The 27,430-nt window shown below is 41.9% G+C and overlaps 1 protein-coding gene across 2 annotated transcripts in view; it reads left to right on the top strand.

Annotated features, from left to right (window-relative positions):
* TEX15 (testis expressed 15, meiosis and synapsis associated) overlaps positions 1-27,430 on the top strand; it is an 86,700-nt gene that overhangs the window by 36,365 nt on the left and 22,905 nt on the right. For both annotated transcript variants that reach the window (XM_073340315.1, XM_073340316.1), the window contains exons 4-6: positions 442-676; positions 2,149-2,295; positions 14,775-14,937. In XM_073340315.1, coding sequence (XP_073196416.1) covers positions 442-676; positions 2,149-2,295; positions 14,775-14,937 — 545 coding nt within the window. The remainder of the gene's footprint in view (positions 1-441; positions 677-2,148; positions 2,296-14,774; positions 14,938-27,430) is intronic.

Genomic DNA, 27,430 nt, shown 5'->3' with positions numbered 1-27,430 from the left:
AAGTTTGTTTACACTGATGGGAGATACTGCTGCCTGCTTCTTATTTACAATGTCACCTGAAAGAGAGAACAGGCGTTTGCATGGCACGTTTGTAGCCGGCATTGCAAGGTATTTACATGCCAGATATGCTAAACATTCGTATGCGCCTTCATGCTTCGGCTACTATTCCAGAGGACATGCGTCCATGCTGATGACGCTCATTTAAAAAAAATGCGTTAATTAAATTTGTGACTGAACTCCTTGGGGGAGAACTCTATGTCCCCTGCTCTTGGCTGTGAGCTGAACTGTTCAGAGCCAAGCCTCCCACAAGGGGAAGCAAAGCAGTGCCAGTAGGACCCTGGGATAGTTATAATATTTACTTGTATTGTCTATGCACGTCTTTGCAGCCTGCTGGCTGTGTTAGCTGTCAGAGTGTGTAACCTCTTTTTATTTCATTGCTAGGGCCAAGATGCGTGAAGAAGGGAGGCAAGGCAGAGAACTTGAGGAACATTTTTGCTTTTTAGTGCTGCCTTGGGATGAGGCCTCAAAAATTTACCAGAGTGGAATACATACCAGCGAGTCTGCGATGAAGGAATTAGGAAATCCCCTCCTTGGAGTTTATTTATTCAGACATGTTGATGTTGCTTTGAATTATGCAAATAGATTGATCAGTGCAGAAAACATCCTGGTTTTCAAGGTAGGTGCCATGTAATGAGTTAGGGGGAACATTTTCAAAAGTGCACAAGTGCTCTAGGCGTCTGTAACAGGGCAGGCTCCTCTCCCACCTTGGGGTCCTCACACACAGCCTTGGACGCCTCTTGATTGTCAACACCTGAGTGAGTGTTTATTTGTTACCACTGTCACAGTACCCGTGAAGCACTTCTAACTACCATGTCCCACTATTGTCACGATCCCCGTGAAGCACTTCTAACGACCGTGTCCCGCTACTGTCATGATCCCCATGAAGAACTGCCACGTTCCGCATCCTTTTGCCACCATCAGAGTCCCAAGGCAACCGTTCTATCTATGGTGTCCTTCTGCCTGCAGCATCCTTCCTACAGACCCCGTGTAGCACTGTCACCTGCAGCATCCTTCTGCCCTCAGCTGCCATCATGATCCCCGTGCAGCATGTCTGCCTGCAGCATTCTTCTGCCACCGTCGTAGTCTCCATGCTACACTGTTACCTGCCGTGTCCTCCTGACACCAATCCAGTCGCTGTGCAGCACTTCCGCCTGCAGCGTCCGTTTGCCACCGTCACCGTTGCTGTGCAGCATGTCTGCCTGCAGTGTCCTTCCGCCCTCAGTCGGCGTCACAGTCCCATGCAGCGTGTCTGCCTGTGGCATCCTTCTGCCTTCGGCTCTTTCTGCTTGAAGAGGAAGCAGTCTCACCAGCCAGAGACCTGGCTTCCCCGGGGATTTGCTAGTCTTCTCTCCTCCCCTTGTGCTTCCTTCTTATGCTTTTTAACTACCTTCTCATCTGATTAGATAATTTTCTCCTTAGCTCATCAGCCCACAGTCTGATTATAGTCTTCTGCTCCTCAGTTAGGGCTTCTCTGGGGGGAACTAGTTGGTGTCTAGTGACCAGAGTGCTGGGTCAGCTGCTGGCTCTCAGCATTCAGTCACAGAGCCTAAATCCTATTTTCAAAAGTTACTGAGGAGCCTCATTGACTTTTAGTGGGAGTTAGGCTCCTAAGTGCCTAAGATGCTTCTGAAAACGAGACTTGGGTTCCTAGGTCACATAAGCACTTTTGAAGATTTTACCCCGGTGAATACTATTTCAAGCTAATAGCTTTGTGGTGCTCATGAGTCATTTGCCTCTTATTTCAGCTATGTTATTTGGAAACTGATGCACTGTTAGTGATATATCCCTTGTATTTTGTACATTCCACAAAGTGTGTAAACAGAAGAAGTTATGGCAATAATTTAAAATAAGAATAGGTATGCAGGTAGTACCATTTCTAGGTATCTGACAATAGAAGCCTTAAAAACTGTTTTATTTTTTTAATACTTATATTTCCTTAGATAGTTGTTATTTCTTGGAAGCCATTCCCTTTTGTTGCGTTCCTAATTTTCCTGCTTTCCTCTGGAAGTGGGTAGTGTATGTTTACTTAAATGATAATAGATTGATTTTGGCACATCCTTGTTGAAATCTTTTGCTTTATTTGAGCAGGTTCTCTTTGGAAAGGTAAAAAAAATTCAGCCTCCAATGGGTAAAAAGAAAGTTGCTCTGGATCCTACACCAAACTTTGATTGCCATATGTCTAGAATTGCTCCTACACTTAAAGATCCAGTTGATCTGCAGGCCATTGGCTCATCGGTATGTTGACCTTTTATTTCACTTGGTTTGTTTATACATGATCTAAATAGAATTGTATATATCATCTTTCCTTGTTCCCACCCTGGAAGCACAATATGAGAATAAAATGCTAGGGCCAGATTAACTGATACTCTGTCTGCTTTGTGCCACTCAAAGTAACCATAAAGTCAACTTGACTGGATGGGTAAGATGGGTTTACAGCCTGCTTTATGTCACCGGAGTAGTGTAACGTAGCTGGACCATACCAATAAACGTGGCCTCCAAATTCTTAGGAATGGTCTGAAGCATTAGATTACATAAATAATAAATCACTGTATAAAAAAGTGTGGTGATCTGTGTCATGGCTCCATAGGATCGGTGTTATGCCCCCAGCTTGGGACAGTCTCTAGGAAGAACCCCTTCAATGTGCTAGCCCCCCTTTTGTCACAATCTGAAATGTCAGGAATTTGGTCCCTTGTTACAAAGCTGGCAGGCAAGGGGCTGAAGATCTGGCTCTACATCTGTCTGTCTGTATGGGTAAGATAGTGCTAGTCGAAGTTGAGGGCCTGGGGATTTTCCAGATGAAATAGAAATTGATGATGGAGTCTGGTATTCTCTTTGCAGCAATCTTGTTTATTTATAAGGAATGTTCAAAGTTCTGCTTCTCCTAATGGAGGAGGAATCAAGAACAAAAGGAGCAGTTTCTTAGCTTGTAGCTCCAAGCCTGTTTAGCCAACAGACAGATACTCACAAGCTATTGCCTGACTTCCTTGCTTTTGCCTCTGCCTCCCTCTTTTCTATGTGATCTCTCTCATCACACACACACTCTCTCTTTCTCTCCCCCTCCCCAGTCTCAGCAACCTGCCCCCCCAACCCCCCACACACACTCAGTCCAATCTTCCTGGGTGGGTTCACAAGCTCCATTTGTCTTAGGTGGGGGCTTTCTGATTTACTCATCCTGACAGTTATGTTAGTTGAACGGCTCAGGAGGTGAGTGCCCCCTCGCACCCCCCATCACACTGTTCTTGTGTTTTGCTTACAAAATGCTATGCTTTTCCGTTGGATAGTGTGAGCCTCTTTGTGTTTGAGGAGTAAATATACTTTACAAGGTGAATCATGTAGTATGTATTCTGTGAGTTGTTTCATAAAACCTTTGTGATTGGTTTGGTGTTTTTCACTGGTGCTTTTCGGTTCTTTTGGAAAGTTAGGAAAAAAATTTCTACAGCTTGAATATTGATGTGGACTTTGCAAAGCTGAAGAAACCTTGTTTTTTGCCTGTTGATGTCTGTAAGCTCAAGTTCCCAACATGGAAAGCTTGACTGCTGATGGCAGTGACTTCAGCTCAAAGAGTAAGCAGGCTTCAGGCTTTAGTTCAGTGGTTTTCAACCTTTTTTTATTTGCCTACCCCTAAACAATTTCAAAGGGAGGTACGGAACCCTTTGGAAATCTTAGATATAGTCTGCGGACTCCAGGTTGAAAACCACTCTTCTATGGTAACAACAATCTTTCACAGACCCTTTAAATATAGTCTGTGGACCCTCGGGGGTCTGTGGACCACAGGTTGAAAACTACTGCTTTAGATAGTGACTGCATGATTCTTAGTTAAATACTTACAAAAAACTGTTTAAAACATTATTTGGGTTGCAAAGTCAAGTACTCAAAAGTTAGAAAATGCCAGTTTTATGCTCGTCCATCTGTGACACGAAGCGCCTCTCTTTGCACACCCTACACACTATTATAATAATCTTTGTACAAAGTATGCACTGTGCTGTATCATTTGAAAACTAACAATTCACTGATCATTAATATTCTTGTGTGATGTATGTACACGGCATATTACGAGTTCAGGATAGATGCTAGAATTATGACTGAAGTGTTTAAACCAGGCATGCTGGGGGAGTTGGTAAACAGGTCTGTACTAGGCAAAGGAATCTGTATTTGATTCTCTGATCAGCCTGATTGTCAGGCAAAGATAATGAAGGTCTGTATGTACATGTAAGCAGTAAAGAGGACCATCAAGGCAACAGGGGGAAACTAAGGCATAGCTGGATAGTGCTGTCATCCAGAAACTGCTGGATGCAATGAAGACTGTGGCACAGCTGGAAAAGCTGTGGGCCAGAACTCCACTGAGAGCAGGGCAGACTAAATGGTAAGAGAGCTGAGTAAACACCTTGAGAGTGACAGAACTCTTTAGGGCTTGGGTGACCCAGATGATGTGAAGCAACCGCTGGCAGAAGTATGGATGTTAAAGGTGATGGAACGATGCCCCTTAATCTGGGTTTAGGATGGTCACTTCAGACATAATTAAACATATTGAGGAGTTGGAGAACAGTGGGTTCTAACTTGCTGCTCCAGGTCAGCCAGTGGTTAACTCTCCTACTGCTTTGTAAGAGGGGAGGTGTGACACTAAATACCCCTGTACCCCACCCTACACACTATTGTAATAATCTTTTTGTACAAAATATACCTTGTGAACTATCGTCTGAAAATCTGTAATTCACTGAGCATTAAAATTCTTGTGTGAGGTATGTACACGGTGGATATTAAGCATTATAGATATATGCTACACTTATGACCAAAGTGTGTTTAAATCAGGTGTGTCAGTGGTGTTGGTAAACAGGTCTGCACTAGACAGCTCAGAGTACTTTGAAAGACAATGAGAATGGAAACGCATATCACGTAAACAGACCCATCTAGCTAATAAGAGAGTGGAGAAAAACCTCTTGCTAACAAGTGGCATGGCATCTACATCTACCAGGAGAGAGAAGCTTGGTCTGGTTTTTACTTTTCAAATAATATATTGCAAAGGTTTACTATGGTATCCAAACAATCGGGCTGAACCTCAAGTGATAAGCAATTGAATCAAGTGATTGTATACAATATTACTATATTAGAAAAGTGTATAGAGTGAGGGGTTTTTCTGAAAGCAAATGACACCCTGGTGATTAATATCATTGTGAAATGCATGGGGAACACTATATGAGGAAATGTGTATACTTAATGATATTATGTTTTAAAGTCTGTGGCCAAAGAGGGAGGAACAGGTTCCCTCCTAGACAGGAGGGAAGGTAGCTATTTTCCTGTCTCCTAGGTAAATTAAGCATGGTAGAATCAAAACAATAGAAGTCTCATTTACATACAGGGGGAAGGGAAATCCACAGGAAGAAAAGAACAATATGAGGTCATCCTGCCTCTTGAAACAAAATCACTGAACTTTGGAAGATATAAGCAAAGACAGGAGCCATCTTGGGCATCCATCTTTAGACAGACACAAGGGAACAGAGCTCTTGCAAGCTGAGAAAGATTGGTCCTTCAGCCAAGGGGAGGTTGGCACCATTTTTGATGGCAATTGGCTATTCTGGAATGGGTCTGTCTCAGTTTTTCCTACTGAAGCTGTTTGACTTTGTATAAAATACTTGAATATTCATTGGGCCAGAGAGAGAGCCAGTCTCTGGAAACTTAATATAGGTGAGAAACCATCTTGAACAAAGCCTGTACCTTGTTAGATTAAGCATTAGACTTTTAGTTGTGTGTTTTCAGTTTAATTGGCTTGTATCTATTTCTATCTTTTTCTCTTTTACTTGAACTCACTTAAAATCCTATCTTCTTTTGTAAATATATTTGTTTTACTATTAATCTAAACCAGTGATTTTCAACCTTTTTTCATTTGTGGACCCCTACAAAATTTCAAATGGCAGTGTGGACCCCTTTGGAAATCTTAGTCTGCAGACCACCAGGGGTCTGTGGACCACAGGTTGAAAACCACTGATCTAAACCACCAGTGCTGTGTTTGAATTGAAATGAATGTTAACTCCAGTTAATATGGCAAGATGGTGGGTTTTGTCTTTAGAGGAACAAACAAACCTTATCGTATCTCTGAACTCTCCAAGGGAGAGCTGGACATTACAAAGCACATGGTTTTGGGAAAACTTGGAACTGGGAATGTGTTCAGGTCACCCTGCAAGTAGTAACCAAGGCTGGTGGAAGCCAGACTGGGGCTGTAGACAGGCTGCTGAACCAGATCTGTCTAAGCACACAGACACTCAGGGTGTGACCTACGTGCTGGCAGGCTGGTTGTGAGCCTTCCAGCTTGGGCACTACAGCAGCAAAGCATTGTGAGGCTCTCAGGCTTACAGGATAGGTGGTGACACAACCCCGCACTGGTCTGGATTGCCCCTCCCCCTCTAACTCTGTGACACACTGCAACCTAAACTCTGTCCCCTTGTGGATCCATCCTGTGCACTGAACGAGGAATAATATGTGAATGTGTAATTAAAGATGATAATACTTATGCTCAAAGGGGCAGAATTATGGTTGCAGAGCTAACTTTCAGCTGCCCAGCTTTGCAACCTGTTTTCCAATTCTTTTTTTTTAAAGAAGGAAAAAGGTAAAAACAAATTATATTACATGCAACTGTAAAAAGAACTTCCTGAGCAAAGTTTGAATCTTCAGCACAGACTTCTGCACCTTGATTGACATGACTTGACTACAATAGCTGGCAGCAGGAGAATGCTGCTACCCTGGAGGGTGTGATGGCTACTGGGGCCACGTGCTGGGTCTGGGGCAGGGAAGATGTCGCAAAGAGCCTGGCCTGGCTCTTTTTCCCTTCTCTGCTCTTTGCTCCAGCATCTCCCATAGTTCCTAGTGCAGTGGGTGGTGATGGGAGGTGATGCTGCTGCTCTGGCATTAGCATAGGCCCAGCTGTAGAATGGTTGGGTGCAGGCTGCCAACAATTTTCTGAGGAACACAAACAATAGAAGGGAAATGGTGATATTTTTTTTAAACTGTTTATAATTTAACTAAACCTGAACATGGCAAAGCGAAAGATACGTCTCTAGCTCCAGGGCATTCCCTGCGAAATTTCGCCACAAGTTAGATGTTAAGGGTCCCTTGGTTTTCATTGGGAGTGGATGAAAAGCCTTAGAATATCCACTCAACAATTTTCATTTGAAACCAATATAACAGGTCAAATTAAACAACCCCCTACAAAAGAACGATAGACCCTATTAATTCTGCTATTGAAGCCTGATCTGCCAGCACCTGAAGGGTGGAAAATTCTTCCAGTGGGGGTTACAGTGGTTCCTCTTGCCCCCTCCTCTACTAGTGGCCTGAAGCTGGATGACACAGCGCCGAAAGTGGGTGTAGCCAGTTTGAGAATGGGGGAGGCCAGTTTATCCAGGAGGGTTCAAGCACCTTCTGTAGAGCCCCATCTGAAACCTCAGGCTGTTCTCCCCCAACAAAACCCCTTGGTCCGGTGGTGGTCAATTCCCACGGAGCTGCAGCTGCCCTTGCCTGACTGGTTCCAGGTGGTAAATCTCCAGTCTGTGTGATACAGGTGACTGTGACTGGATCTCTCTCACTGTTATATTTTAGGTGTCCTGAACCCGTTAGAGAGTGTTCAGGCCACATTGGTCCCAGGCCTGGTGTGTAGGGACAAGGCAGTTCTCTTCATACTCTTTGCAAAGCAGCATTGCTTAGCTCAGTAGCAATGGCATAAATATGAGTTTGGCGTCTCCATGTTTCTGCACCTGTTTCTAGGCTGTGAGTGACACAGCTGTCCTATGCACTAGATTTTTACCCTGGGTTGCTAGTTTTGTGTCTTGTCTGAATAATAGTTTACCCCTGTCTGTGTAAAAACCAACAAAAACTAAAAAGATGTTCTTATCATCATTGCATTCTGTGCCTGTTAGGCTGGATTGTTGTTGCTATTTATTGCAGATATGTACAAGAAGTTTTCTTCTTTTCCTTGGGAAGTTTTAGAGAGACTTCCCTGGAGTTTTACTGCAACCAAACTGGTGTCTCATACAACTCTGGAGAGTACAAGGACATATAATTCCTTGTTTATAGGAGCAATGGATGATGGTGGATTCCTGATTGCCTGTCCACCTTCCCTGCAGTTAGGGGGGATTTTTTTTTCTGAGTTTTCTGTTCTTTTCTTTTGCTGGGAATAAAGCAACTGAATGTTGAGACAAAGGATGATCACAGTCTCAGAAGCGGGCAGTTGTATGCTGCCCCAGCCCTAATGGGGGTGACATGTTAATGGCTTAGAACTGGAGTAATAGGAGTTTCTTCGCTGTCTCATGTTGGGACAATCAACCCGACTGTGAGGCTCTGTTATTACTGTCTTCAGAGGGTGGGAAAGACACTGCAGAGACTGCCCATCACGCTGACCAAGATCGTCTCATTGTGTCCTTGTATTCCACCATCAGTCTGCATCCGTCTGGTATGTCTTGTCTTATATTTAGATTGTCAGGTCCTTGGGGCAGGGACTGTCCTTTTTGTTCTGTGTTATACAGCACCTGGCAGAGTGGGGTCCTGGTCTGTGACTGGGGCTCCTAGGTGCTACGGTAATACACAAAATGGTGGTGATGATGACAGGTTGTTTGCTTATCTAGTTGATGTTGCCTCTGTTATGCTCTTCTGTAAGAAGATTTTGGCTACTTAGTATAGCTGTTTTTATAGCAATCCTCAGGAGCATTCTAGCCTCCAAAGCCTAGTGCTCTGTATGTTAACTAGAACCAAAATAGCTGAATTGATTTTAATTTACAGTTTTTGTTATTTCAGTGCAAATCTCTATGTGGACCCTCTTAATCTAGAATAAGAGCACCCACACAAAGATTTGCACCAAAATAATGAAAGGTGTGAACTAAAACAGATTTAGTTTTTCAGTTCCAATTTGTGGATAGAATCGTGGGGCTATCTGATCTCATTTACACAATAAATTCAGAGTAACTCCACTGTTTACTAATCTGTGTAAATGAGATCACAAACTGGCCCCCAAAATCCATGGTAAGAAAGAACAGGTGGCTAGGTCAGTTGCTAACCAAACTTCAGCATTGGATGTGCAGGAGTTAGCTCAAACTTTAAATCAAGGGATGGGGTGAACCAGTCACAATTGCTGAGCAAAAAACCAAGCGTGGTGATCTCTGGTAGCAACTATCTACAGAAAACATTTTTTCCCTCCATCTCTTGTAAAAATGTTCAAGTTTAGTCACAATACAGACCTCATTACTTTCCAATTATGGACAATTAATGATATTAATCATTAAATTATCATGGTGGTCTTAAAAAAATGAAATTGAATAATAATAAAAAGACACACCTCCCCCTGTGTTTATATTCCATTGCCATCCATGTTTATCTATGCCTCCTGGCAACATAGGGGCTTCTATCTTCTCTGAGGGCAGCATAGCTTCACTCTAGATTCAGTGGGCAGTCTAATCTTTCTCTTGCACAAGTAGGGAAATGATGGCCTGTGACTTCAGCCCCATTGCGTATAGTGGGAGATGGTAGCTGCTTTGGAAAGAGTGCTCCCGATGAGTGCCTGTGAAGATTTCAGTTGCCAGCATGTTTTGAGACACAGACTTTCAGTTAGGAAGAATAAAGGCAAAAAGGACCCTACTTCTAAATATTTCTTTTCAAAAATTACCTGTTGTCCCAGATCTCGTTGGGGTTTGCCTCTGCTAGTTGTTCTATAGATACAGTGTTGCTTAATATTTATTATACAGTAGTGCCTAGTGGAAGGCACAGTCCCTGCCAAGAGGCACGTACAAGCTACATAGACAAAACGAGGGATGGGAGAGGACATGGAGGTACAGAGAGGGGAAGTGACTTGCCCAGGCTCACCCAGCAACTCAGTGGCAGAGCAAATAGAACACAGGTCTCCTGACTCCCAGTCCAGTGCCCTATCCTGTGGCCCATGTTGTCTCTCCCAAGCAGCTTTTGCCCCCTGCACTCCATTTAAACAGCTCTCAACAAAGTCTCCAACCACGTCTTCCCAGTGAAAGCTCACGCTCTTTTTCAACCTCTTGGCTACCTTCAACTATGCAGCCTTAGAAATGCTGATGATAGGTTCTGTAACTTTTTAAAACTTCTTATGTTGGTGGTATGTGTATATCAAGTATTGTGGGTGGCTCAGGTAGCGACACCTATTGTTATGGACTTTTTAAGAAAATGTTTTCATGAGGACCTGTCTTACAAGAGGCGATTGGAAGAGCTTGGCTTCTTTAGCCAGGCTGAGAGGGGGCCTGTAAATACGTAGTGGTGGAGGGAGGGTGAAAAGCTATTTAAGGTGAAAGCTATTTAAGCTATCTGAGGTGGCACCAAGCATTCTCTTGCTCAGGTGCTTGGCTGGCTGGTTCTTGGTCACATGCTTAGGGTCTAACTGATCACCCTGTATGCGGTCGAGATGGAATATTCCCCAAGGTCAGATTGGCAGTGACCTTGGGGGTTTTTATGGTCCTCTGCAGTGTGTGAGTGCAGGTCACTTGCCAGGATTATCTGGGTGTTTCTCACTTACTCTTTTTCCTCCCACTGCAGGGGCCTCAATTTCTGGTACACCTCAGCCCCTTAAAATCTCTGCCTATGGCACATAATAGTCTAGTCTTTTGTGGGCTGTAATACTTTGGTCTAATTTTGGTAGCTGGGTTTAGTGTATGGGTGCTGGATGGTGTTGGTGGCCTGTGATATACAGGAGGTCCGACTAGAGGATCTGGTGGTTCTTTCTCGCCTTAAACTCACTTACTCTAAATTTAACCTCCCTTCAGATCCCTGTAGCATATAAATTACTGAATTCTCAGACTTGAAAACTTTCTCCTCTCCAGATCCTAGCAAAATGCATAGCATAGCCTACTTCTGAAGTTTATTAATAATATTATTTACAAAAATTTCCTTCCACAACGCAGTGACCATTGAATGTATTTCTGTTGTGTCCACTCAGCACACCATCACAATAACTCAACCACACCAATATGCTAATAGTATCTCTAACACACTTTCCACAAGAACTGACAATTGCTGCAGCATACAACCTAAACTCCAACCTCTTAATTTGTTTAGTTACATAATGCATTGTGAATATATGTATGATGCATGTATGGATTTCAGTATTTGCAGACAGTTTTGTTTACTGCTCAATAAATCAGTTTTTTATACATAATGTGATCAAATTCAGATTTATATTTGGTTGGACAACTTTATAATGAAGATATTTATATTTTAAATTTGAAGAATAGTGCTCATCTTTTAAAAAGATTGTTTCCCTTCCACCTGTCCCCTCGCCCTTAAATTATCAGGCATTTTCAGCATAATAGATTTGAGATCAGGGTGGAACAGTTTAAATCAAGGTGATTAAATCACTGATTTAAATCATGCTGAGGCATTGTAAAATCGATTTAGAAAATTTGTGTTATTGTAGCTTCAGATTAAAATGTAATGAATTATTGTTTTTGAAATATCATATTTGGTAGGACATATTATGTGAATTTCACAAAAGTGCTGTAGGCAAAATACAAAATATGGCAAATTGAGGCCCTGATCCTGCAAACACTTAAGCAAGTATGTAACTTTACACACATGAATAGTCCATTAATTTAAATGGGATGACTTGTGTGCTTAACATCAGGGTCTATTGTTGTATTTTTATTAACATAAGAACGTAAAAAGAATGGCCCTACTGGGTCAGACCAAAGGTCCATCAAGCGCAGTATTCTGTCTTCCGACAGTTGCCAGTGCCTGATGCCCCAGAGGGAATGAACAGAACAGGTAATAACCAAGTGATCCATCCCCTGTCGCTCATTCCCAGCTCCTGGCAAACAGAGGCTAGGGACACCATCCCTGCCCACCCTGGCTAATAGCCATTGATGAACCTATCCCCCATGAATTTATCTAGTTCTTTTTTTAACCCTGTTATGGTCTTGGCCTTCACAACATCCTCTGGCAAGGAGTTCCACAGGTTGACTATGCATCGTATGAAGAAATACTTCCTTTTATTTGTCTTAAACCTGCTACCTATTAATTTTATTTGGTAACCCCTAATTTTTGTGTTATGAGAAGTAGTAAACAACACTTCTTTATCTATTTTCTCTACACCAGTCATGATTTTATAGACCTGAATCATATCTCCCCTTAGCCAACTCTTTTCCAAGCTGAAAAGTCCCAGTCTTATTAATCTCTCCTCATATGGAAGCCGTTCCATACCCCTAATCATTTTTGTTGCCCTTTTTGAACCTTTTCCAATTCCTATATCTTTTTTGAGATGGGGCAACCACATCTGCACGCAGTATTCAAGATGTGGGCGTACTATGTATTTATATAGAAACAACTTGATATTTTCTGTCCTATTATCTTTCTTAATTATTCCCAGCATTCTGTTTGCTTTTTCGACAGCCACTGCACATTGAGTGGATGATTTTAGAGAACTATCCACAATGACTCCAACATCTCTTTCTTGAGTGGTAACAGCTAATTTAGATCCCATCATTTTATATGTATAGTTGGGATTATGCTTTCCAATGTGCAATACTTCGCATTTAACAACATTAAATTTCATCTGCCATTTTGTTGCCCAGTCACCCAGTTTTGAGAGATCCTTTTCTGGCTTTTCGCAGTCTGCCTGGGTCTTAACTATCTTTAGTAATTTTGTATCATCTGCAAATTTTGCACCTCACTGTTTACCCCTTTTCCCAGATCATTTATGAATATGTTGAATAGGACTGGTCCCAGAACAGACCCCTGGGGGACACCACTATTTACCTCTCTCCATTCTGAAAGCTGACCATTGATACCTACCCTTTGTTTCCAATCTCTTAACCATTTACCAATCCATGAGAGCTCCTTCCCTCTTATCCCATGACAGATTACTCTGCGTAAGAGCCTTTGGTGAGGGACCTTGTCAAAGGCTTTCTGAAAATCTAAGTACACTATATCCACTGGATCCCCTTGGTCCACATGCTTGGTCTTGGTCTAACATCTTTCATCTTAATGACACAAAATCCTTGTCACTTCAAACACAATTGCTTCAGTGTTAACAACATGTAAATAACTTCTTTGTTTAGACCTTCAAGATATTAACAAAGTTAACAGGAACTTTTTTATACACAAAGGCCAACATGTGTTTAAAAATTGGAGCTTAAAGTTAAGCACCTATGGATGGGATTTTCAAAAGCACTGGTGTACTATAGGAACACAAGCCATGGCTTCAAACCTGATAGAAGAGTATAGCCCGGTCAAAGCTTTTTTGATGTGTAGAAGTTCCATACATTGGAAAGTGCTATTGGTTGAAAATGTAACACAGGCTATTGACTCATCAGTTTTGTGTGTAAGTTTGTGGCGATCTCACAATAAGGATGTTATTGAGGAGCTGGGTTTCTCATTTTCAATATAGATGAATATTTTAAGTGTGAGAATGGCTAAACAACAACTGTGAAACTGATTCTACCACTTGGGAAACTAATTAAAGAAACAAGTGCAGAAGATCCACTTTAGTGATCTAAGACTAGAAAGTGGGAAGAAAGAACTAGCAACACGGAAATAAAATAAATCCAGTTTAAACGTGATTTAATATTTTAAAAATCTTGTTTTTAATCCACTCTGAGATTAACATTTTTAGAAGAGGTTGTGCAGGGATTATAGTACTGTAATACAAAATTACTCAACATAGTTAAGTCCAAAGCAGACTGTGAAGGGCTACAAAGGGATCTCACAAAACTGGGTGGCTGGGCAAGAAAATTCAATGTTGATAAAAACAAGGTAATGAACATTGGAAAACATAATTCCAACTAGACATGTAAAATGATGGGGTCAGCTAATTTAAGCTGTTGCCACTCAAGAAAGAGACGTTGGAGTCACTGTGGATAGTTCTCTACAAAACATACACTCAATGTGCAGTGGCAGTCAAAAACGCTAACCATGTTAGGAACCATTAGGAAAGGAATAGATAATACAGAAAATATAATGCCTCTATATAAATCTATGGTACGCCCACACCTTGAATACTGCCTGCAGTTCTGGTTGCCCTATTTCAAAAAAATTGTATTAGAATTCCAAAAGGTACAATGAAGGGCAACAAAAATTATTAGGGGTATGGAACAGTTTCCATAGGAGGAGAGATTAACAAGACTGGGGTTTTTCATCTTGGAAAAGAGATGACTAGGATGGGATCTGATACAGGTCTATAAAATTTTGCCTGGTGGGTAGAAAGTGAATAAGGAAATTTTACTTATTCCTTCATAGAACACAAAAATGAGGGGTCACCTAATGAAATTAATAGGCAGAAGGTTTAAAACACGCAAAAGGAAGTACTTCTTCACACAACACACAGTTAACCTTTGGAACTCATTGCCAGGGGATGTTGTTAAGGCCAAGGCTATAACAGGGTTAAAAAAAGAACTAGATACGTTCATGGAGGATACATCCAGCAATGGCTGTTAACCATGATGGTCAGGAATGCAGCCCCATGCTCTGAGTGTCCTGTTTGCCAGAAGCTGGGAATGGACAACAGGGGATAGATGACTCAATGATTGCCTGTTCTGTTCATTTCCTCTGAAGCATCTGGCATTGGCCACTGTTGGAAGACAGGATACTGGTCTAGATAGACCACTGATGTGACCCAGTAGGGCCATTCCCATGTTCTGTAATAAAATGCCACGGTTCATGCAATTTTAGCTGTTGATAAAACAAACCACTTACCTTTTGTGACCTCCTTCTTCTTTAAATTTCAGGTTTACTTCTATGAATACAATATACACTCAAAACCAGTGGATAAGCCTAGGCAATGCCTTCCATATGCAATAATAACAGTAAGATTTATTGGTCAGAAGGTGGAAACTGACCCTCTTATCTCATCTGTGAGGTTTCTGTCTAAAGGATTTCCTAAGTATTCTGGTAAGATTCATTTAGCTACATGTAGTAACTGTAGGATGTTAAAAGGGATACGTGCATTGGGGAGCTAATTCTCTAAACAGCTGTATGTTATCATTGTTCTCCCTCTACAATGGATATCTTACCCCCTAATGTCAAAATTATGCTTTGCAGTACTCCATGCTACCACTTCAAAATGGAACAATATATTTCTCCCAGTTCCAGCTACTGATGGCAGCAAGTATGCAGAGGAGAAGGGAGTGCTTCCCTTCAGGTTCCGGGAGTGTTGCTGTATGTGTTATCCAGGGCAGTTGCCTAATTCTGAGAGGAGTGCTCAGCCTTAGTATTCCACTGTTCCTGCACAAGACAGGCCAGGATTTTGCCTTCATACTTAAGTATTGATTGCCAGAGGAAATCTATTCCAAGAGCTTTAGCTACAAATAAGTTAACTTATTTTTTATTGCTTTTATCATAGCAAATATCAAATATTGATTTATTGTCTTTATAAGAGAAGGTGAGGCTTATTCTTTAACAGCTTGGATAGAAGTTAGAGATAGACTTCTAAGAGTTAAAAATTCAAGTTGCTGTTCAAATAAATGGAAGCGTCATCAAATATTTAATGCTAAATATCCAAAATATGTAAAAGAACTTAAAGTTAAGTGAAATAGCACTTGCTGTAAAGAATGGAAGACGCTGAGGTGAAAACTGTTTCTGAAATTCGGAGGTTCATGTAAAAAGATTGTTTCCAAAAGTACGTTTCCCCTGGGGGATTCTCCTGTGCCTGTCATGTATTTTGGCTGATTTCCTTTATGATTCTCTGATGAGATACTTTTGTTTTACTGCTCCTGCCTTAGTCATAATTATCTTTCACTTGGATCTTAGACCCTGGGCTCTGGAATTACTGTGGAAAATAATGAAAAGGCAAAAGAAAAGAAGCCAGTTGAGATGCCTTTCCTTCCATGGGTTGATGCTACCAGGGGCTAGATTAGGTGCATAACTGCCACTCACAAAGCTCCCACTCAACTACCTGAACCCTGGTAGGCACCTAAACTCGCTTGGCATCTTAATTTTCATAGTGAAAATCCCCTAAACGCCTGTGTTTTCAGCCTTTATGTGCGCACTGCCGCCCCAGGCCAGGCCTCTGGATGCTGAAGGGCCAGAGTGATGTGTGAGCCTAACTCACCTGTGGAACCCGATCCAGTAAGTGTGCTCAGACCTTGCCTACTGGAGCGGGAAGCCCCTACAGAGAAGCTTACACTAAACGTCAGGAGAAGAGGAGGATGACTTTCCTCATAATTCATAGCCCAGTGGCTAGGGTATTCACCTGAGATGTAGGAGACCTCCCCCGTTTAAGTCCCCAGCTGCACATATGGAGAGACTGAGGGAGTGCCACATCAAAATACCCCATAACCCAGTGGTTAGAGCTCTCCCCTGTCAGGTGGAAGATTCTTGTTCAAATCCCTTCTCAGGTGGAGGGGGAAGTTGAACCGTGGTTCTCCCACATCTCAGGTGAGTACCTAACCACTGGCCTAAAAATAATGAGGGACCTCCTTCTCCTCCAACAGTGTGGGCACCTAACACCAAGAGAGGGTTTGCAACTGAGAGTCCCAAGCAGAGGGAGGCACTACCCTGCAGCCCGGACTTAGGTACCTCTCTTTGTTAGTGGGGTGAGGGGTTGGCGTCTCCCACTGGCTGTCTTAGGCAAGGAGCTGCCAAGTGTGCTGGCCTTTGTGTATCCGATTCTGAAGCACCTATCTCTCCCCATTCATTGTAAACGGAGCCTAGTCCTGCACTCAGGCTTTGTGAATCCCTGTGATTTTTTAGGTGACTGAAAGTTAGGCATGGCAATAGTCAGCATCATTGCACCTAAGTTTCTTTATGAATCGAACCCAAAGTGTGGAGGGGATCCATCTTTGGTTAAGTATTGAGTCACTGATATTTGATGTTGAATCCTTTATTGTTTTATAGAAGAGATTAACAAAAACTCTGACCAAAGCAGTAACTGCTTTTGGAGTTGGATGCATAACTGTATTTGCTAGTTGCAAGACTGCAATTGTCAAGAAATTACTTGCTTAAGTGTACAACATAAGAAGCAAAGTGCACCATTAGACACCATTGCAACTGATGGGAGTTGTGCATGCATATGCGAGAGCAGAATTTGTCCCCAAATGTAATGGAGGTGCACCTTTTTGCCTATAATTTTAAGCTAGAGACTTATGTGGTGGTGAGGAGAAGGGGACTGAACTGGGTTCACTGATCAGTGACTGGTGACAATTGAGGACTTCTCTCCAGCAGGACTGCAAGCACTGTGGGGTTTTTTTTAAAGACTTAAAGGATATAGAAAGCATATTTAATGTATATAAAGGTGATCTTCAGTTCTTTTAAAAATAGTATTGTGTGCTCCATGCTCAATAACCGAGTAAGAGGGACATTCAATATGTTAACATAAATTTGCCCATTTTCTTTCTTCAGGATTATTAGATGCACACTCACCACAGATTCCTAGCTCCTGCTGATCATGATCTCTGTCTGCAATGCACCTATTTAGTGGTACCTTAATGCAGACAAAAATTACATATGTGAACAAGTAGTCCACAGGATTGCATTCTGCTTCCCTTTCTCGTAAAAGCTGTTGAGGTGCACTTATATTACCTGAGGCTATTTTTAAATCTTTCTTCTTCCTCTTTTGTAATTTCATTTCTGCCCATAGCAAACTGGTCCTGGTTTTGTATTGGGAAAAACCCTGTCAAAAAGATAAGTCTTACATCTTGATCTAAATGTGATGAGATCCATTGTCAGTCTATGTCTGGTGGGAGTTCTACCACAATGGGCTGGCTGCTTGGGTGTCTCTGACCACCGCTTCCACATATCAAGCTTATCACTAATAACTTGGGGGGGAGGGATAGCTCAGTGGTTTGAGCATTGGCCTGCTAAACCCAGGGTTGTGAGTTCAATCCTTGAGGGGGCCATTTAGGGATCTGGGGCAAAAATTGGGGATTGGTCCTGCTTTGAGCAGGGTGTTGGACTAGATGACCTCCTGAGGTCCCTTCCAACCTTGATATTCTATGATTCTGTGAACTCCATTGGTCTAGTTGAGTGCAACCAGGTCATTGTAATGGAGAGAGCAAAGTGATCCCAGGGAGAGGCAGATTCCAAAAACCCTTAAAGCTCAGCGTTTTGATTTAGATCTAGCAATTGATAGGGAGCCATTGCAGGATGCAGGGAGTCAGGATGTGTTCCCATTGTCTTGTGGTGCTCTGGGGACTGGCTGCAGCAGTACTCTACGTGCTATGGTGGTGACTCTTGAAGAGTAATGGAGGCCAGAGCAACCTGCAGGGATAAACGTAACAAAGTGTATGTGGTTAATAGCTTGGATTTGATTCTTAAATAACATACGTATACGTGTAAATCAGGAGTAGCTCCATTAAAGTCAATAGAATTACAATGTTATTTAACTGATGTAAGTGGGAATTGGGCCAATGGTATTCTTTTAAATTTTTAATATTCTTATTTTATACTTACTTATGGCAGTAGCTCTCAATCTTCCCAGACTATTATGTCCCTTTCAGGAGTCTGGTTTGTCTTGCGTACCCCAAGTTTCCACTCACTTAAAACTACGTGCTTACAAAATCAGACATAAAAAACCAAAAGTGTCACAGCACACTATTATTGAAAAATTGCGGACTTTCTCACTTTTACCATAAAATAATAAAATAAACCAATTGGAATATAAATACTGTACTTACATTTCTGTGTATAGTATATAGAGCAGTATAAACAAGTCATTGTATAAAACATTAGTTTGTACTGACTTTACTAGTGCTTTTTATGTAGCCTGCTGTAAAACTAGGCAAATATCTAGATGAATTGATATGCCCCCTGGAAGACCTTTGCATTCCTTCAGGGGTACACGTACCCCTTGTGGAGAACCACTGCCTTATGGAACATGAAGTAAGAATATTATCACTGTTTTTTTAATCTGGGGACTACCATACTTCTGTAGGGAACTCCTTCTCCAGTGCTCTCCACTGATGGTGGGTTTGTCACTGTCAGAGCAGGACCTTCTGGAGCATCATTGTGAGTAGGTGTAATCTGTGGCCTGTGGTTAGTCTGGCCTTCACAGACCAGTAGAAAGAAAAACGTTTTAAAATTGCTGATGTACTTAATACCCCTCTGAAATCTCTTTGCTGAGTATGCACCATATTGTGTTAATGTTGTTCACTTTATGCTTTTTCACATTTGTTAGGTCACTTTACAATCTTAACAAGAGTTTTAGCTTCCTTAGTAGTGCCCCTCTGTTCAGCTCAACAATTTTGCTTTGCCCCCAGTAAGAAATGTTTGGCTGTAGATAGAAGCGGAAGCAGAACTGCTATCTGACATTTTGCAAAACAGAAGGGTTTTTTTCTGTGATTTGGCAGGGATGGAGTGTTTTTTGCTGAGTCAGGGGACTGTCATTTACAGAAAACTCTGAGTCTACTTTAAAGAGGAATAAGAGGAGTAACTCTGGACCGCGGTTTTGGACATGAGAACAATATAATCATTATCCAGTAGGATTTGTATTTTGGATAGCTTCTTTCATACAAACTATATTCCAGAATGCCCTGCAGAGTTAAATAATGTGTAGAGTTAATAAATAAACAGGGTGAGAGAAATTGGGATACTAGAGGAACAGGAGAAAAGAGAGGTTTTCAGATGGGATTTGATGGTGCATCACTGAGGTGGAGAGATGCAGTAAGGTTGTTTTCAGTGGCATGTGCTGCGGTGGCTTTTGCCCCAATAGCAGAGATACTGTATGAAGGGTTATAATAAAATAGGCGAGGAAAGTGTGAATGTACAGAACTAGCTTCCATCCGCTCGTAACCTGTGGTATGCATCTTAAACTGAGTTGCAATTTGTTCAATGAGTCTCCCTCAAAAAATCTCCTGAAGGATGTTAAACAGTAGTTACTAAAGTTAGACATTTTTAAATAAGCCGCTGCAGATAACTTACATCCAAGCTTTATAATAAAGAGCTGAATGAGGAGTTTACTGGACCATTAATGTTGATTTTCAAGAAGCTTTGGAACACTGGTGAAATTCCAGAAGACTGGAAGAAAGCTTATGCTATGCCAATGTTTAAAATGGAAGGGTAAATGGAATGACATAGGCAATCACAGAGTTGTCAGTCTGACATCAATTCCTGGCAAGATAATGGAGTGGCTGATATGAGACTTGATTAATAAAGAATTAAAGGAGGATCATAAGGATTTCACAATCAACATGAGTTTATGGAAAATAGATTGTGTCAAACTAATTTGACATCTTTTTTTTTGGATGAGATTATAAATTTGGTGATAAAGGTAATAGAGTTGATGTAATTATACTTGACTTCTGTAACGCATTTGACTTGCAACCACATGACATTTTGATTAAGAAAGTAGAATGATATAAAATTTATGTGGCACACATTAAATAGATTAAAACCTGGCTAACTGATAGGTCACAAAATATAATTATAAATGGGGAATCATCATGAAATGGGCGAGTTTCTTGTAGGGTCCCACAGTGATTGGTTCTTGATCTTATACTGTTTAACATTTTTATCAGTGGCCTGGGAGAAAACATAATATCATCACTGATAAGTTTGCAGATGACCTAAAAATTGTGGGAGTGGTTAATAATGAAGAGGACAGGTCACTGACACAGAGCGATCTGGATCACTTGGTAAACAGGGCGCAAAGCAAACGAGGAAGTTTGTGTGGAAGGTTGGTTTTTTATGAGAGTATCCGGTTTTGAGAGCTCATTCTTAATCTTTCCCTGTTTGCTGTAGAGGATGTTGCTGTAGAGAATGCTCTCAAATGTGGATACTCTCATAAAAAAACAACCTTCCACACAAACTTCCTCGTGGCTGGACTTTACAAAAACTAGACAAGCCATTTACAACACACACTTTGCTTCTCTACAAAAGAAAAAGGACACTAAACTATCTAAACTACTACATGCCACAAGGGGCCACAACAGTGGTTCCCTTAACCCATCCAGCAATATTGTTAATCTATCCAACTATACTCTTAGCCCAGCACAAGAATCTGTCCTATCTCAGGGCCTCTCCTTCTGCCCCTCCACCCCCACGAACATGATACAGTGCTGTGGTGACCTAGAATCCTATTTCGACGTCTCCAACTCAAGGAATATTTCCAACATACCTCTGAACAACATACTAACCCACAGAGACCTTCCTACCAAGACTACAAAAAGAAGGATTCTGGGTGGATGCCTCCTGAAGGTCGAAACAACAGACTGGACTTCTACATAGAGTTCTTCTGCTGATGTGCACAGGCTGAAATTGTGGAAAAGCAGCATCACTTGCCCCATAACCTCAGCCGTGCAGAACACAATGCCATCCACAGCCTCAGAAACAACTCTGACATCATAATCAAAAAGGTTGACAAAGGAGGTGCTGTCGTCATCATGAATAGGTCGGAATATGAACAAGAGGCTGCTAGGCAGGTCTCCAACACCACTTTCTACAAGCCATTACCCTCTGATCCCACTGAGAGTTACCAAAAGAAACTACAGCATTTGCTCAAGAAACTCCCTGAAAAAGCACAAGAACAAATCCGCACACACACACCCCTGGAATCTGACCTGGGGTATTCTATCTACTACCCAAGATCCATAAACCTGGAAATCCTGGACGCCCCATCATCTCAGGCATTGGCACCCTGACAGCAGGATTGTCTGGCTATGTAGACTCCCTCCTCAGGCCCTATGCTACCAGCACTCCCAGCTATCTTCGAGACACCACTGACTTCCTGAGGAAACTATAATCCATCGGTGATGTTCCTGAAAACACCATCCTAGCCACTATGGATGTAGAAGCCCTCTACACCAACATTCCACACAAAGATGGACTACGAGCCATCAGGAACAGTATCCCTGATAATGTCACGGCAAACCTGGTGACTGAACTTTGTGACTTTGTCCTCACCCAAAACTATTTCACATTTGGGGACAATGTATACCTTCAAATCAGCGGCACTGCTATGGGTACCCGCATGGCCCCACAATATGCCAACATGTTTATGGCTGACTTAGAACAACGCTTCCTCAGCTCTCGTCCCCTAACGCCCCTACTCTACTTGCGCTATATTGATGACATCTTCATCATCTGGACACATGGAAAAGAAGCCCTTGAGGAATTCCACCATGATTTCAACAATTTCCATCCCACCATCAACCTCAGCCTGGACCAGTCCACACAACAGATCCACTTCCTGGACACTACGATGCTAATAAGTGATGGTCACATAAACACCACCCTATACCGGAAACCTACTGACCGCTATTCCTACCTGCATGCCTCCAGCTTCCATCCAGACCACACCACACGATCCATTGTCTACAGCCAAGCTCTAAGATACAACCGCATTTGCTCCCACCCCTCAGACAGAGACAAACACCTACAAGATCTCTATCAAGCATTCTTACAACTACAGTACCCACCTGCTGAAGTGAAGAAACAGATTGACAGAGCCAGAAGAGTACCCGGAAATCACCTACTACAGAACAGGCCCAACAAAGAAAATAACAGAACGCCACTTGCCATCACCTTCAGCCCCCAACTTAAACCTCTCCAACGCATCATCAAGGATCTACAACCTATCCTGAAGAACGACCCATCACTCTCACAGATCTTGGGAGACAGGCCAGTCCTTGCTTACAGACAGCCCCCCAACCTGAAGCAAATACTCACCAGCAACCACATACCACACAACAGAACCACTTACCCAGGAACCTATCCTTGCAACAAAGCCCGTTGCCAACTGTGTCCACATATCTATTCAGGGGACACCATCATAGGGCCTAATCACATCAGCCACACTATCAGAGGCTCGTTCACCTGCACATCTACCAATGTGATATATGCCATCATGTGTCAGCAATGCCCCTCTGCCATGTACATTGGTCAAACTGGACAGTCTCTACGTAAAAGAATAAATGGATACAAATCAGACATCAAGAATTATAACACTCAAAAACCAGTTGGAGAACACTTCAGTCTCTTTGGTCACTCAATTACAGACCTAAAAGTTGCAATTCTTCAACAAAAAAACTTCAAAAACAGACTCCAATGAGAGACTGCTGAATTGGAATTAATTTGCAAACTGGATATAGTTAACTTAGGCTTGAATAGAGACTGGGAGTGGATGGGTCATTACACAAAGTAAAAGTATTTCCCCATGTTTATTCCCCCTCTTCAGCCCCCACTGTTCCTCAGATGTTCTTGTCAACTGCTGGAAATGGCCCACCTTGATTATCACTACAAAAGGTTCCCCCCCTCCCCCCCCGCTCTCCTACTGGTAATAGCTCACCTTAAGTGATCACTCTTGTTACAGTGTGTATGGTAACAACCATTGTTTCATGTTCTCTATGTATATAAATCTCCCCACTCTATTTTCCACTGAATGCATCCGATGAAGTGAGCTGTAGCTCATGAAAGCTTATGCTCAAATAAATTTGTTAGTCTCTAAGGTGCCACAAGTACTCCTTTTCTTATAGCTGCATGGGAACAAATATTTAATAATGGGTTCTTCGGTCTAGCAGAGAAAGCTATAACATGATCCAAGTGCTGGAAGTTGAAGCTAGATAAATTCAGACTGGAAATAAGGTGTACATTTTTAACTGTGGGAATAATTAGAACCATAGAACCACAGGGTTAGAAGGAACCACAAGCATCATCTAATCTAACCCCCTCTCAAGATGCTGGATTTGTTGGCTCTAAACCATCCAAGACAGATGGCTCCAGCCTCCTTTTGAAAACCTCCGGTGAAGGAGCTGCCACGACTTCCCTAGGCAGTCTGTTTCATTGTCCTACTGTTCTTACAGTTAGGAGTTTTTTCCTGAGATTTAATCTAAATCTGCTATGCTGTAGTTTTAAGTCATTGCCTCTTGTCCTGCCCCCTGTGGCAAGAGAGAACAACTAGGGCTGATATTCACTTCAATACAAACATATAGCACTGTTGGTTTAGATTAATAATAGAACAAGTTTATTAACAAAAGAAGATAAAATTTTAAATGAGTTAAAGTATAAGAGATAAAGTTTAGAAAGGCTTACAAGCAAATTAAAGTGAAAACACACATCTAAAAGTCTAAAACTTAATTTAGCAAGTTTTGGTTCAAGGCTTTGTTTCAGATGGCCTTTCTCATCCATCATTTTCCAGCAAGACAGTGGCTGACCCTCTCCTTAGTCAGGATCTCTCGCAGAGGCCCAAAGGTGCTTTGCCATCTTAGGTGAAAGAGAGAACTCGGGTTCTCTGCCCCTTTCTTTTGTATTCAGCGTAGTTGTAGCTGTGCCAGTCCCAGGATATTAGAGAGACAAGGTGCGTAAGGTAATATCTTTTAGTGGACCAACTTCAGTTGGTGAGAGAGACAAGCTTTTGAGCCACAGAGCTCTTCTTTAGGTCTGGGAAAGGTATTGGGAAAGATACTCCACTCTATTGGGAAAAAGAAAAGGAGTACTTGTGGCACCTTAGAGACTAACAAATTTATTTGAGCATAAGCTTTCGTGAGCTACAGCTCACTTCATCGGATGCATTCAGTGGAAAATAGAGTGGGGAGATTTATATACATAGAGAACATGAAACAATGGTTGTTACCATACACACTGTAACGAGAGTGATCACTTAAGGTGAGCTATTACCAGCAGGAGAGGGGGGAAACTTTTGTAGTGATAATCAAGGTGGGCCATTTCCAGCAGTTGACAAGAATGTCTGAGGAACAGTGGGGCTGGAGGGGGGGAATAAACATGGGGAAATACTTTTACTTTGTGTAATGACCCATCCACTCCCAGTCTCTATTCAAGCCTAAGTTAATTGTATCCAGTTTGCAAATTAATTCCAATTCAGCAGTCTCTCATTGGAGTCTGTTTTTGAAGTTTTTTTGTCGAAGAATTGCAACTTTTAGGTCTGTAATTGAGTGACCAGAGAGATTGAAGTGTTCTCCAACTGGTTTTTGAGTGTTATAATTCTTGATGTCTGATTTGTGTCCATTTATTCTTTTATGTAGAGACTGTCCAGTTTGACCAATGTACATGGCAGAGGGGCATTGCTGGCACATGATGGCATATATCACATTGGTAGATGTGCAGGTGAACGAGCCTCTGATAGTGTGGCTGATGTGATTAGGCCCTATGATGGTGTCCCCTGAATAGATATGTGGACACAGTTGGCAACGGGCTTTGTTGCAAGGATAGGTTCCTGGGTTAGTGGTTCTGTTGTGTGGTGTGTGGTTGCTGGTGAGTATTTGCTTCAGGTTGGGGGGCTGTCTGTAAGCAAGGACTGGCCTGTCTCCCAAGATCTGTGAGAGTGATGGGTCGTTCTTCAGGATAGGTTGTAGATCCTTGATGATCTGTTGGAGAGGTTTAAGTTGGGGGCTGAAGGTGATGGCTAGTGGCGTTCTGTTATTTTCTTTGTTGGGCCTGTCCTGTAGTAGGTGACTTCTGGGTACTCTTTTGGCTCTGTATTCACTGCACCTTCAATGGTCCCTTAGAATATGTGCTAACTTCTTATGCTAAACAATCTGTTCTACCTTGCATTTAGCTGTGATGCTTGAAGTACCTTTCCCACAACTGAAGGAGAGCTCTGTGTGGCTCGAAAGCTTGTCGCTCTCACCAGCCGAAGTTGGTCCAATAACAGATATACCTCACCCACTTTGCCTTTCTTTTTGTAGTCCATTGAAATTTTTTAATGGATTTTTAAAATGAACATTACCCCTCAAAGTAAAGTCTATTCAAGCTGTGAGGAAGGCAACATGGAGTCTTGTGATGAAGGAAGCTCTGTGCTCTTTCACTTGTGTTCACTGAAATGCAAATTGTTCTGTTTCCTGCCATCTCATCCCCTTGCTGTCTTGATGATCCTGTTTACTACTGCCATGTAAACTGAGGTAAACACACATTCCTTTGTTTAGGATAGGCCTGTTTAACAACTTTTGCCTAGGCAGGAGAGTCTGGTTTTGAACATGTGCTAATAATGTCATACAGAGGGATTTCATAACTTTATGTATAATTTTTCTCCATACATTTCACCATGGTATTATTGACCAGGAAGTAATTTTTCAAATGATACCTCACAAGGCATATTTTGTACACAGATTATGTACACCGTAGTGTGTAGGATGTGAATACAGGGGTGCTTTGGGTCACAGTGGGCCCATAACTGGTTGAAAGATTATACTCAAAGAGTAATTATCAGTGGTTCACTGTCAACTGGAGGGCATATCTAGTGGGGTGGTGCAAGGGTCTGTCCTGGACCTGGTACTACTCAATATTTTCATTAATGACTTGGATTATGGAGTGAAGATTATATTTATAAAATTTGTGGATGACACCAAACTGGGAGAGGTGGCAAGCATTTTGGAGGACAAAATGTACTTTAGAATTCAAAATGACCTAAACAAATTGGAGAATCAGTCCGAAATCAAACAAGATAAAATTCAATAAAGATAAATGCAAAGTACTGCATTTATGATGGAAAAACCAAATGTACAAATATAAAATGGTGAATAACTGGTACGGCAGTAGTACTGCTGAAAAGGATCTGGGGGTTATCATGGATCACAAATTGAATATAAGCGAACAATGGGATGCAGTTGCAAAAAAGGCTAATATTCTGGATGTATTAACAAATATGTATGATATGGGAGGTAATTGTCCCGCTCCGCTCAGCACTGGTGAGGCCTCAGCTGGAGTAGTGTGTTTGGTTCTGGGTAACACTCTTAAAAAAAGATGTGGACAAACTGGGGAAGTCCAGAGGAGAGCAACAAAAATGATACAAGGTTTAGAAAACCTGCTCTATGAGGAAAGGTTAAAAAACTGGGCATGTTTTGTTTTGAGAAAAGAAGGCTGAGGAGGGGACCTGGTAAGTCTTCAAATATGTTAAGGGCGGTCATAAATAGGACTGTGATCAATTGTTCTCCACATCCACTGAAGGTCGGACAAGAAGTAATGGGCTTAATCTGGAGCAAGGAAGAATTAAGTTAAATGTTAGGAAACTTCTGACTTTACGGGTAATTAAGTTCTGGAGCAGGCTTCCAAGGGAGGTTGTTGAATCCCCATCATTGGAGGTTTTAAAGAACAGGTTAGACAAACACCAGTCAGGAATAATGTTAGGTATAGTTGGTTCTCTCCCAGTACAGAGGGTCTGGAGCCCTACATTTCTGTGATTCTATGTTTATGTGGGGGTTCCTCTCATGTGTGATTGGCAGAACAGAAGAAAGCGCAAAGGTGCTTGTTTCAAATATAACAAGTGGGTGATGGAGGCTAGTATCACGACAGAGGAGAGATGTTAGTGGATTCACTGTTAGCAAATGAGAGGGAAGTAAGGTGGGGATGGGCCATGAAGTGAAGACAAGGAATTTGTGTTTGATGTGATGGAAAAGAAGGAGCCAATGGAGGGATGCAAAAAAAGTGTTGACATGATCAAAATGAGGAACAAGGGAAATGACTTTGCACAGCAGTGTTTTGAGTGGATAAATGTGAA

This window comes from Lepidochelys kempii, chromosome 4 (assembly GCF_965140265.1).
Source record: "Lepidochelys kempii isolate rLepKem1 chromosome 4, rLepKem1.hap2, whole genome shotgun sequence".
Taxonomy (NCBI): domain Eukaryota; kingdom Metazoa; phylum Chordata; order Testudines; family Cheloniidae; genus Lepidochelys; species Lepidochelys kempii.
Note: the sequence above shows the minus strand (reverse complement) of the source record. Positions and strands in the feature narration are given on the sequence as shown.